Source organism: Kwoniella dendrophila, chromosome 9 (assembly GCF_036810415.1).
Source record: "Kwoniella dendrophila CBS 6074 chromosome 9, complete sequence".
NCBI classification, from domain to species: domain Eukaryota; kingdom Fungi; phylum Basidiomycota; class Tremellomycetes; order Tremellales; family Cryptococcaceae; genus Kwoniella; species Kwoniella dendrophila.
Window position 1 is genome coordinate 87782 of NC_089484.1, and position 12735 is coordinate 100516.

General features: G+C 34.5%; 5 protein-coding genes across 5 annotated transcripts; 3 read left to right on the plus strand and 2 right to left on the minus strand.

Annotated features, from left to right (window-relative positions):
• Positions 1–761: 761 nt before the first annotated feature.
• On the plus strand, positions 762–1655 carry L201_006460 (uncharacterized protein; the record flags this gene model as incomplete). The annotated part of the gene is made up of 1 exon (XM_066222179.1): positions 762–1655. One exon carries the CDS (start codon positions 762–764, stop codon positions 1653–1655), a length of 894 nt encoding a protein of 297 aa, XP_066078276.1.
• Positions 1656–2821: 1166 nt separating this feature from the next.
• On the plus strand, positions 2822–4143 carry L201_006461 (uncharacterized protein; the record flags this gene model as incomplete). Its single annotated transcript, XM_066222180.1, has 3 exons — positions 2822–2973; positions 3051–3104; positions 3240–4143. 3 exons carry the CDS (start codon positions 2822–2824, stop codon positions 4141–4143), a joined length of 1110 nt encoding a protein of 369 aa, XP_066078277.1.
• Positions 4144–4451: 308 nt separating this feature from the next.
• L201_006462 (uncharacterized protein) lies at positions 4452–6421 on the minus strand (the record flags this gene model as incomplete). Its single annotated transcript, XM_066222181.1, has 7 exons — positions 4452–4529; positions 4616–4756; positions 4845–4956; positions 5034–5110; positions 5214–5520; positions 5602–6007; positions 6166–6421. 7 exons carry the CDS (start codon positions 6419–6421, stop codon positions 4452–4454), a joined length of 1377 nt encoding a protein of 458 aa, XP_066078278.1.
• Positions 6422–7025: 604 nt separating this feature from the next.
• Positions 7026–9543, minus strand: L201_006463 (uncharacterized protein; the record flags this gene model as incomplete). The annotated part of the gene is made up of 9 exons (XM_066222182.1): positions 7026–7255; positions 7340–7530; positions 7607–7701; positions 7785–7991; positions 8083–8231; positions 8325–8353; positions 8436–8770; positions 8874–9006; positions 9083–9543. 9 exons carry the CDS (start codon positions 9541–9543, stop codon positions 7026–7028), a joined length of 1830 nt encoding a protein of 609 aa, XP_066078279.1.
• A 1531-nt stretch (positions 9544–11074) lies between these two features.
• On the plus strand, positions 11075–12566 carry L201_006464 (uncharacterized protein; the record flags this gene model as incomplete). The annotated part of the gene is made up of 5 exons (XM_066222183.1): positions 11075–11368; positions 11466–11632; positions 11711–11852; positions 11924–12279; positions 12380–12566. The coding sequence occupies 5 exons, from the start codon at positions 11075–11077 to the stop codon at positions 12564–12566; spliced, it is 1146 nt and encodes a 381-aa protein (XP_066078280.1).
• Positions 12567–12735: the final 169 nt, after the last annotated feature.

Sequence of the window (12735 nt, forward strand, 5' to 3'; positions counted from 1 at the left end):
ACCCTAACCATCACCATCCATCAAAGGATATGATCTCAAAGGGCGCACAGTTTACAATATATGATATAAGATTCAGCTACTTTAATACTCCAAGCGATATTTCATGTGTTCCAGGAAAACCGGAGTAGTCTACATGTATCAGTGGTTCCCCCGCCGCAGTCGATCACAGATCACAGACCACAAATCACAAGCCACTAATGATTGACGTGGATCTACGTTTCAAAGGGTATCTTTCAACTCGTTCCCCCTTCCTGTGTATGTCTATATGCCAATCTCCGTAATGGCCGGTCTTAACAGTACTAGGGTAGTTGTGATCAATAAGGTCACAGACTATCTGCGACGGACGAAGCAAATCAATCATAGTGTATTACCTTCCCTACACCATGCAAGACTTGAGTTTCATGATCAATATTCAGCGGGAAAATTATATGCTAAGACCAGTGATTCTGAAACTCATAAATGTTATATGTCCATCATCATCGTCAAGCTAGAGGGTACAGAGTGGAGGTGAAGGAATGTTCGGTGGAGGGGTGTGGTGGAGGGAGCCCTGATGTTCTCGGATCTCTTTTAGCGTTGATGACGAAAGCTGTTAAATCTCGACAGTATATTGGGTGGAGGTATATCAAGTTAGAATCGTATATAAAAGAAAGTATTGGTCTTAAACATATACACTGTATGCCCAACATTGTCTTTGTAAGCAGTCAGTCTGTCCTTTGAATCGCTTACAACGACTGAAAACAAATACGTTGCCAAGACACACTATGACACGCTCCATATTGGTGATCGGCGCTGGGGAGCTGGGTCTTCAACTCATTAAAGCAATCACTTCACATCCTTCTAAACCTATAGTATCAGTTTTACTGCGTGATTCATCTAAGACCGACTTATCGAAATACCCCGTCAAGGTAATTAGAGGAGATATAACCGCTTCAATAGATGGAATATCAAATTTGTTAAAAGGATATGATATAGTAATTTCAGCAACTGGATTTAGTGGTGGTAGTGGATCACAAATTAATTTAGCTAAAGCAGCTTTAAAAGCTAAAATACCACATTATTTTCCATGGCAATTTGGTGTAAATTATGATTTAATAGGTAGAGGTTCAAGTCAACCTTTATTTGATGAACAATTAGATGTACGTGATTTACTTCGATCACAAAATAAAACAAAATGGACTATAATTTCAACTGGTTTATTTACAAGTTTTTTATTTGATAAATCTTTCCATGTAGTTGATTTTGAATCAAAACGAAAAGACAAGATAGCTATAATAAAAGCTTTAGGTAATTGGAATAATAAACTAACAATTACATCAGCTGAAGAAATTGGTTATTTAACTTCAAGAATTGTTTTTGATGAAGAAGAAAATCCTCCAGAAGGTGTGGTTTTTATAGCTAGTGATACGATTACATTTGAAGATGTAGCTAAACAAGTTGAAAAAGTAGGTTGGAGTGTGGAAAAACAAATCACAACTGTTGATCAACTGCAAGATCGATTGAACAAGAATTCAGATGATCAAGGTGCAAAATATGGGATGATATGGGCAAGGAATGTTGGGGTCAGTTGGTCATTAGACGATACTTGGAATGGTAAGAATGGCGTTGAGACGGAAAGTCTAGACCAATGGGTGAATAAGAACCTGGCAAGACCGTAGAGATCATATGCACGTATATATCACGAGTTCACCTGCAAGACATGTCATGTTTGAAAGCACATACACAACTGACCGGAAATGTGTACGGATATGTTTAAAAATCAGCAGATGATTATTATGTAGAATCCTTCTCGCGTCTTTTTTGTTGTTGATGTTATTGTTAATATTCAGTACTCGTACAGCAAGGATCGTCATTTACCCCAAATAAGAGTACACGTTACTGTACCATGATTATAACGGAAATTCGGCTGCTTTTCCGGTGTTCAAAATTAATTTCCTTGGATTATGCTTATGCTTATAACAATAATTATTATTATGGCCAATTTCCTTATCGCTTGACACCAAAATTGGCCATAATACTGTACCAGGGATATTCCACCGCCGTTCGCCCACTTGTAAAAGAATTAATTTCCCATTTTTCTATGATCGAGGTATGTGTTTAAGGCACACTTACCTATTAAGGCAAAAAAAGATAACTTACACTTTGTATGGTGATAACGATAAAGCCTCTTACAACGAGGTTAGCAAGATTAATTTCCCACAACTTGTGTTGGAAAATACATGAAACAAAATATTGGAAAATATCGCTTAAATCCTATCATCTAACAATCCTCATTCAAACACAATATACATACAAAAACTCTTAATACATCGCTAAGCTAACACAACTAAATAAAAATGGGAAAATCAATAGAAAAAATGGGAAATTAAATTATACATACATACAACTAACAAGATCCGGTAATCCAGAACAATGAATTGACTAGCATATTTACTACGCTTGTCAATAATAATATACTGTACTAATCGATATTATTATACCATAAGGCTCTTATCGGAAACGGAATCACACCAAACATTCAAAAAAATGGAAAAAGATCGATAAATGGGAAATTAATTGTGAATCTGTACTATACCAATGATGATATGTCAAGTGATTTATCGGTTTTGGGTGATCAACTAGGCAATCATGATGTATCTTATATAAGACAACGAGGTATCAACGATAAAAAATATCCTTTTTCCCACTAACATTATAATAATAATAATAACATCAATTGATATATACATAATAACGATTATTGCTGAATTGACAATATCATTAGTCTTGAACCTCTTCACTATTACTCAATCTCTAACTTAAGCAAGAACACAACGTCGTCATCATGACCGTCATGCCTCTTACTCCACCTTCTGAACCATCTCTTGAATTGGACATGAAGAATGGTTCAGTTCAAGATCCAGATTATCCTTATCCTTGTCCGTGGATAGAAACTCCTTTACTTGAATCGCCTGTTTTATCAAAACTTGCTGGATGGTGAGTTTACGGTTTTGGGTTTGGTATGAATGAACAGAAAAAAATTCTAAAGCTAACTTGATCTGGTGACTCGATAGTAAAATCTTCCTCAAGATGGAAAACTTTCAACCTAGTGGTTCATTTAAATCTCGGTAAGTCTTCCAATACTGGATACCCTACTGTCATCCTCACCGATCATTTTCCTCTTTTCGATGACCTTCTAACATCACCTTTATTTATCTATGCAATACACAAGCTGACATCAATCTACTTATCATCATCTATAGTGGTATAGGAAACCTCGTACGAACGGCAGTAGAAAAAGCACCTTCAGATACACCTTTACATTTTTATGCATCATCAGGTGGTAATGCAGGATTAGCATGTGTTACAGCATCAACAACATTAAGACAAAAATCAACTGTTGTTGTACCATTTACAACTAAACCAGCAATGATTAAAAAAATGATTGATGCAGGTGCAACAAAAGTTATACCACATGGAAATACAATTGCAGATGCAGATTTATATTTACGTGAAAATTTATTACCTAAAGATCCTTTTGGAATTTATGTACCACCATTTGATCATCAAGATATTTGGAATGGTGCACAAACTTTAATTGAAGAATGTTATAAAGAATTAAATAATGAAAAACCAGATCATATAGTTTGTTCTGTAGGTGGTGGTGGTTTATTAATTGGTATTTGTCAAGGTTTAGATAATATCTCAAAAAAACAATCAAAACAATTTTCTCCCCATTCTTTTAATTTACAATCTCAATCTCGAAAAGAAACTCAAGTTATTGGTGTTGAAACAATAGGTTGTGAATCATTTTATAAAGCTATAAAAGCAAAATCATTAATTACTTTACCTGGTATATCATCAATTGCGACAAGTTTAGGTTGTGTTAGAATCGCAAAAAAAGCTTTAGAATATGGTTTAAGATCAAATGTACATTCAACTTTAGTTAGTGATAAAGAAGCTATTGAAGCTTGTATTGAATTTGCCGAAGATCATAAAGTAATAGTGGAACCTGCTTGTGGAGCAACTTTAGCTTTGATTTATTCAGGTCGATTACAACAAGTTTTAAAAGTTAAACAAGATGATAAGATGGTTTTAGTTGTTTGTGGTGGATCAAATATTTCTGTTGAAATGATGTATAATTGGAAGAAGGAATTTGATTTGTAGACGGGGTTTCATTCAGCGCGTTAAGATTCTCAAGGTAAAAAATATGTTAAAATGCAAAAGACATTTTTTTTCGTTTCTTTTTATAGTACATTTATATGTACATTATCAGTATTTCTCATTGATTAGTGACAGGAGATTGTCTAGAGTTTCTTCATTGTATGTACAATTATGGGACACGATCAACTCAGACTCGAACCAATCAGTGCGTTATATCCAGTTTGAATTGGTACAGGATCTTTACCGATAATGCTTTCCGCAAGGGCCAAGTGTCTTTTTTTGGTCTCATTGATTTCTCTCATTGATGATATCTATATAGGATTATAGTTTTTACCTTGTACAGCCACGCGGATCATTTCCTGAGTCAAAGCAGCATGTGTTTCTTCGACCTAGATGGAAAATAGAAGGTAAGATAAGCGCTGTTCGATGCCGAATCGTTAAAAGTTAAATAAGAATAGGTTAGTGAGAAACTCACTAGATGTCCAGCTTCGTCAATCCCTATCAAGGTCAAGTCTGATCCAGGATTTATGACAGTACCTCTGAATAGATCATTAGACACTTTCTGAGTTTCCGATTCTCTAAAAGCCTTAAGATATGGGTTAGGTAGTCGGTTCATCTAAATGTGTACATCCATCATGAGCATCATTTCTGATTCCTTTCGTGTTCTTAACTACGTTTTCGTCTATCATATGGAAATCACTCACCCATGACTCAGTTCCTATATACGGGACCATTGTATCTTCTAATCCACTATATACCAGAAGTCTAGTACCAGATTCAAGAACAGGTTGAAGCAATTTGTAGGCATTTTGCATACTATTGGAACAAAACTTTATTAGCCATAGTCTGTGATCTCAATAATATCAAGGGCAATTAAGCTCTATCATACTCACTGATCAGCATTATTGATAAATCGGAACATTGCTGGTCCGGCATACCACCATCTTTCAATGTGATTAGTTACGCCGAGCTATATGTATAGTGTTATATATATACGGCATATAAGCTTCCCATCTTGAGGTAAAATTCAAATTATACTATCGATTTTATTGATTAGTATACACTGCACTCACCCATTCTCTCATTTCTTGACTATTCATTAAATCAGTCAACATACCCATCCACCAAAAACATAAATTTGATGGAAAACATTTCGGTTTTGATTTATGATATCTATTATATATAGGTAATTCAAATCTGATTTCAGGTGTTTGAACACAATATTTCATTGCATCTAATCTTAATTCTCCTGTATTTTCAATTTCATCTAAATATCTTAATTTATCTAAACATTTTGTTAAATCATCTCTGAAATGTGAACATATAGTTTCATTATATGCTTTAGGTTCTGTATTACATACTACATCCCATTGAGCGTAACTGCAAAATCATAGTCTGTTAGAGTATATGTCTTTCATCATTGTCAAAAATGAATCACCACAATGAACAGATTAAACTTACATTTCTGACATAGCATCAGCAAAAGGATTCCCAAATAACAATTGATCGAATTGTTTGATTATTCTAGCTGACCAAAAATTTTCTTTTGCTTCGTTATTTCGTTTCAGGACTGTAGAAGCTATATGAGAACCTGTTGTACCACCATAAGATAACGTTGAAAGTATTATAGGTTGATCTTGGAATTTTGGCCATTGTTTAAGTATAATTTGTAAGGAATCATCAAACTCTTCTGCAGCCGTATCAGAAGTCGATCCTGGATTTTGTTCACTAGTGTTGTAAGACCATCCTGCTCCTATTGGATAATCTACTACCAATAAGTTTGCATAATCTGTCCATGGATATGGAGCTGGGACCAGACCTGATAAAGATGGTTCGCCATCTGGTACCAATTGACATGGTCCAGCACCTAGATGACACACAAAATTAGGATATTAGCCCGATTTGATATACATGTATGGTTTTCAATTTGCGGCAATGACAGGACATTTTCATTGATTATCTCTCTATTTTTATCTTTAACTAACAAGGACAGGTCGCATAAAAAGAAGCAACGAATGAACTCACCAATAAAAGGATAATCAAAAGCAGTAGCACCTGGACCACCTTCAAATTGAATCACTAAACCATTATGTTTAGCTTCTCCTTTACCTTGAAATAATGAAAAGAATAAATTCCCATTTTTTAAATTAACATATCCATTAGTTACTTTATTATCACCTGCTCCACAATTCAAATTTCTTTCATTGGTAATTTGTAGTATGTTCGTGTGTTGAGTTACGCTATATGCGAATAAATATGAAACCAGACCAGCTAAAACCATCTTCAATGTATTGTTTATTCTGTGTATATTGTTTGAGGTTGATGTCGTGACCAGACTGGACTTCTTACTCTCCATCCTTTTTGCGATTCCAACTCAGTAGCACTTGCCTTGATTGTAGTACAGTTTCTTGAGCCATCTGCTAGTGATATATTAAAATAGAAACATTCAAGTACCATCTTGGTTGTTCAATTGCTGTCAACCTGATTTCCAACTTGTGGACCAGTCTTTGACCAAAATTTCTAGACGTCTTGGCATGTTAATTGTGAAGCGCTTCATTGAGATTTAGCTGTATGAGTGATATAGCCAATTAACGAGACTATCGAGAACGTATGATCGAAGTTTGGATTCCAGGAGTCATCGTTTATCTGATTGCGATATATACTCGTACTATCCAAAATTTCAGAGTTCCTCGATACCGCCCTGAGCGGTTATCATGACTCGTTTGGTGACACATTTTCACTCGATCACACTCGGCCGAATCATTGTTGAAGGCTTGCTTGTAGAAGTATATACACATTGCAGCATTCATGATGCATAAATAACAAAAACACATGATACCTATTTGTAAGTCTTACTTTTAATACTTCTGATCACTCTACATCTTTTAATACGCAAAACGGAAATCCAACCTTTTATTACCTTTATCAGTTGTACTTTCAAGATACTGATTTTTTTGATCATTCGACATAGATCCCCATATAGCTTCTCTTTTAGCATTTCTACTTTTATAATACCATCTAGTAGCTGGATACAAAACGATCAAGTTGAAACATAATATAGCTACAATAGCACTATTGGCATGTTTATATCTTGGTTTATCACTTGCTTGATACACTATACAAACAACACCGAGATGAGTTGTGTGCTGCTTACTCTACAAGGAATTGAGAAGACAGCAAATAACGGGGGGTGACTTACAATTAGCACCTATAATAGCTGAAAGTTGAACAGAAATATTATATAAAGAAGCTGATACTGTTCTACTCTCGACTGATCCTGCATTTCTACTTGTCCAACTAACTTGTATAGCATGAACATACGGGAAAGCTAAGAGGACTGTAGCTATAGCGAAATATGTCCAAGCACCTATAGGGTCAGGTAAAGCGAGACTGCCGAAGTAACATAGATCAAGTCAGCACCGATGAAAGATGGGGTGTCAAGTGAACATAGGTCTGGGGGACTTACAGAGCTATATAATTAGGTAACATCCAAAGATCCTCAGCCATACAAACCAAAGCTCGACTATCTACAATTTCAGATATGATAGTAATGGTAACGATCTACAAGAAAAAGAAAAATCAGAAAAAGAAAATGTAAGCTATCCCATTCTGGACGAAGTACCTGAATGAAAAAAACCACTTACATTGATAATTGACCAAACGATATTAGGTATACTAAGTAAATTACTTTGAATAGTTGAGAAACCAAGTTGTTTCATTGATAATTGGAAATACTGTTGAACTGGATAACCACCGATACCGAACATAATTCCAATAAAATATAATGGATACATCTGATAATCACCTATACAACGTAAAATGGTTTTGACAGGAAGTGCTTGACGATTATGCTATGTTCGAATGAGTAAGTACAAGAATACGATTGTTTCATTAGCTTTCTAATCGCATTCACATCTTCAACCTTTTTCGATGTAAACTCACCATACTACTTTTAGTTGGATCATCTCTTAGAGCTCGATTAACAACTATTTTGACTTGATCATCTGAAAAAAGTCCTTTTGGTCGGAACCAAGTTTTGGTTTGTGATGCTGATGGTGGAAGTAAGAAGAATGAAAGAATCCCAACAATCACTGTTGAATTTCACCAATTTATATTAGCAACCTTTTATTCATAACAATCGCGCAGCAGTATTCAAGTACTGTATTCAGAGTAACTGTACTTACAAGTGATAAGACCTTGTAACATGAACATCCTATATATTAACAAGTATAAAATCAGTCAAATTTTACGTTTCACAAGACAGAGGAAGACTTGTTTTGCAAAAACAAACTTACCAAGCCCAACCTGGACGACCAGCAACACCTCTCATTTTTAACATACCAGCAGCTAAAAAAGCTGTAATTAAATTTGCCAAATAATTTGAAACCCAAAAGAAAGATAATCTAACTGATAATTCTGATTTTGTATAATAATAAGAAAGATATAAAATCACATCTGGAATAAAACCACCTTGAAAGAAAGAAATTAAAAATCTTGTGGCTAAAAAAGATTTTTTACCTGATAACCAAAATTGTGAACATGAAATAATTGAAAATATTATCATTTGAATAGGTAACCAAACATCAGGTCCAAGTCTTTTAGATACTAATTGTGATGGAAGTTCAGCAACCTAAAAAAAAAAAAAACGAGTAAAGAAAGAAAGAGATAAAAAAAACTTAGTAATTTTTCCACCTAATTTGGAAAGATATTAGGTAAATATCCAAAAAACTTACCAAAAATCCAACTCTAAAAAGTGTGTTACCCAGATTATAATCGGCTTGAGTTAATTTCAAGTCTTTTAAGAAGTTATCGGCAGTTGCGTTGGTAAGGTTATATCTATCGATATCTAAAGCTAAGAACATAATACTAAGATCGATATCTTTTGATGTCAGCTGATCGTGTATACCACCTTCAGTGATGCTCAAGATACTGCACAACTCACGTAACCCATAAGAAAATCTTCCAATCAATAATTCTTACGACTTTATTTTCTTCTTTCCAAGTCCATCTGAAAAGTGGATCAAAAGCTTTATAACCTTCATACCATTGTTGAGGTAAATAATGATTTTTTGTTGGTGTATCAAATACAGAAGGTTGTGTAGCTATACTATCACCAGAATGTAATACATTTGGATTTTTTGATAATCCAAAAATTCTTAAGATAGCTTTACCAAAAGCTGAACCTGATTTTGGTACACCACCTTCAGCTAATGGAGGTATATTATCTAATAAATCTAATGTTGTTCCATCAGGATTTTTAAAAGATTGCGTTGTATAATGAGCTTGTTCAGAATTCTTACTTGTATTCAAAGGTGGTGTTCTTAAACTCTCATTATTATCATTCGTAATCTTTTCAGATAGATCTCCACTCGAAGATGATCTCGTGGAACTATCAACAGACATCTTTTACACTTTTTTTCTTTCTTTCCTTCCTCGTTATATTGACAGTATATTGCCGTTTAAAACAGAATGGTGAAAATCAGTTTACTTATATACATCAATTGGACATCCTCTTTTTGTACATATCTTACAAAAGTCATTATAATCAACTTATGATAAGCGACTTGATTGAAAAAGACTCAAAAAGATTGAAAAAACATCAAGCACGACATGTTTAATGGCTGATTCAATTTCATACCTTAAAATCAGGTATTTCATATAAAGATAAGCCTCTTGTCCAATCCAAACGAGAGTGAGTAAATGGTAAATATCATAGGAACGGTGAAAGTGGAAAAGTAAGCATATGACGTTGAGATTGAGAATACATTCTGGATCGGTCCCGGCAAGGCCGTACTCTAAGTCACGAAAAGAGAGAAACGGCAATCGATCTTTCTTGTCATATATGTTTAAAGTGAGTAAGTTGAAATACCAAAGAAAGCACATGTTCTAAACGACTTGAAGATAATTTCAATAAAAAATGTTTTATCGATGTAATCTCGGGAGATGTCAGATGTTGTTAATTTGGTTGCCAAAGGGTAAGTAAGATATCCCATTTACTTACTTATCGTTTAACCACTTGAGGTAAAAATATCGGGACAAATATATTCGGCGAAGAATCCAGAGCGATCTCTCATTAGATATGAGTTCTTGGCTAATCTTATGGATTCCTGTAAAGCCTCAAAAAAAAGTTTAGTCCAATTTAGTGAGATTAATCGGCGAATAAAGAGATATGAAGACGAATATGATCAAACAAAGATATGATAAAGTACGTGTGTGGCGGTTTTCTCTTAGTGTGGGTAAGGTGTGATGTCGTATCACGCAATCGCGACGAAGAGGTAAAATATCACATATAGCCATAATGCCACACCATAACCAAACTAAAAAGATTCTATCGTTCAATCACACCATCGTTTTATCATACTAACTGACCTAGCCTCCACGAGTATCCATTCATTTCTCTCTTGAGAGATAACGTTAAAACATCTAATTCACAGTTTGCCTAGATTACCTGATTAGCAAGAAGATGTCAAACGTCGTGATTAAATCAGTATTCGGAATCTGAAAAGGCACAAAAGAGTAGAGATGTCGCTATCCACAACATACGACCGATAGACTACCATGCCGGCTGACCTGATGATATCCCGAAATACTACGATACGATGAAAATGACGACAAAGATGTTTTGGATGCATGGAATTTCTCATGATGTATCGGAAATTGACAAGATTTCTAAGTGATCACGCCCGGTGCCGGTTAATTCCTACTGAAGATGGACAGTCAAAAACTCTGAATCAGAAGGCAAAAAGAACAATAATTCAAAGATTCTCTTTTTTTTTCTTTGGCCTTTTCGAAACAGCGCGCATATAATCAATTGTATTTAGTATGAAGAAGATTTTGAATCCAGCTTTTCATTTCTTTTTGATTTAATAATTTGATCTATCAAAGAAGTGAAATAATTAATATACCGTACAGTACCGTACCGTTTTTTTACAAAATGTCAACAATCACTCAAACAATCACAGAACCACTTCGAACACTTCAACTTCGATCTGAATCACCTGAAAAACCTGAACCAGCATCAACAACAGGGTTTAAAGGTACAAAGTATGATCATGATAAAGATGCTGGAAGTAGTAAAGATGATGAATATCCATATTCATGGGCATTACCTACTTTTAATAATCAAACTTATCCACCATTAGAACCTTATGAACATAAAGATCCAGGTTTAGAAGCTTTAAAACATGAAAATCCGAGAGAATTCTTACAAAATGCTCAAGTTTCTGATGTAAGTCGATTTGAATTTGATTACCGTTTGTTGGGATGGGTTACTCGTTGAGCTAATTACTATATTTATGTAAATCCTACATTGTGTATTTACATAGCTTACTCCAAGATTAGGTGCCGATGTTTCAGGTGTACAATTAACACAATTAGATACAAGAGGTAGACAACAATTAGCAAGATTCGTTGCTGAAAGAGGTATAGTAGTTTTCAGAGATCAAGATTTCCAAGATCAATCACCTGAATGGATGTTAAATGATTGGGGATCGTGAGTTTGGTTTTCACAAGTGGAAGGAAAACACCAAAAACAAAACTCATACTAATTTGACTGATTTGATTTATATAGATTCTTTGGTAGACTTCATATTCACCCAACTTCAGCTCATCCATTGAATCATCCAGAATTCCACTTGGTTTATAGGGATATGAGTAAAACATTCAATTATGAATTTACAGATAGATTCACTTCATCCGTTTGGCATTCTGACGTAAGTTGATCATGATCATCGGATATATCCGAAATGATCTCTGATGTCTATTATATATATATATACTCTAGGTAACATACGAAGAACAACCACCTGGATTAACAACATTATTCTTATTCGATTCACCCGCTTCTGGAGGAGATACAGCATACGTATCACAAGTTGAAGCATATAAAAGATTATCACCTTCATTTAGATCTTATTTGGAAACACTTCAAGTGGTTCATTCAGGAGTTGAACAAGCTAATTTCTCAAGAGCAGGTAATAGAGGTGGTACAGTTAGAAGAGAACCTGTTGAAAATGTTCATCCTTTAGTTAGACAACATCCCGTAACAGGTGAAAAAGCTTTATTCGTAAATAAACAATTTTCAAGAAGAATAGTCGGTTTAAAACAAGATGAATCTGATGCTATTTTAAATTTATTATAGTGAGTTTGCTATATCATTATAGTTCAATTATCTGATTGACTAGTTTCTTTATATAAATCGCTAATTTTTTGCATATGGTGATTGCTAATTGTATTATAGCGATCACTTAGCTAAAGGTATCGATTTCCAAACAAGAGTCAAATGGACTCCTAGAGCAGTTGTTTTATGGGATAATAGAGTTACAGCACATAGTGCTATTGTCGATTTCGATTCAGCTCAAGATGGTAGAAGACATGGTGCTAGAATTACACCTCAAGCTGAAAGACCTTTCTTGAACAAGGCCTAAAGATCATTCACAAAACCCTTACATTCAGTTGTCACATAAAAAGATAATTCGTATATCGTCAAAAACTCTTGTACCAAATTAGACAAAACTTTACACATGTATATAGCTTTCTGCCTTTACCCGATAGGATTATAGCCTAATGTCAAGAGATATCAAAAAAAAATGGCAT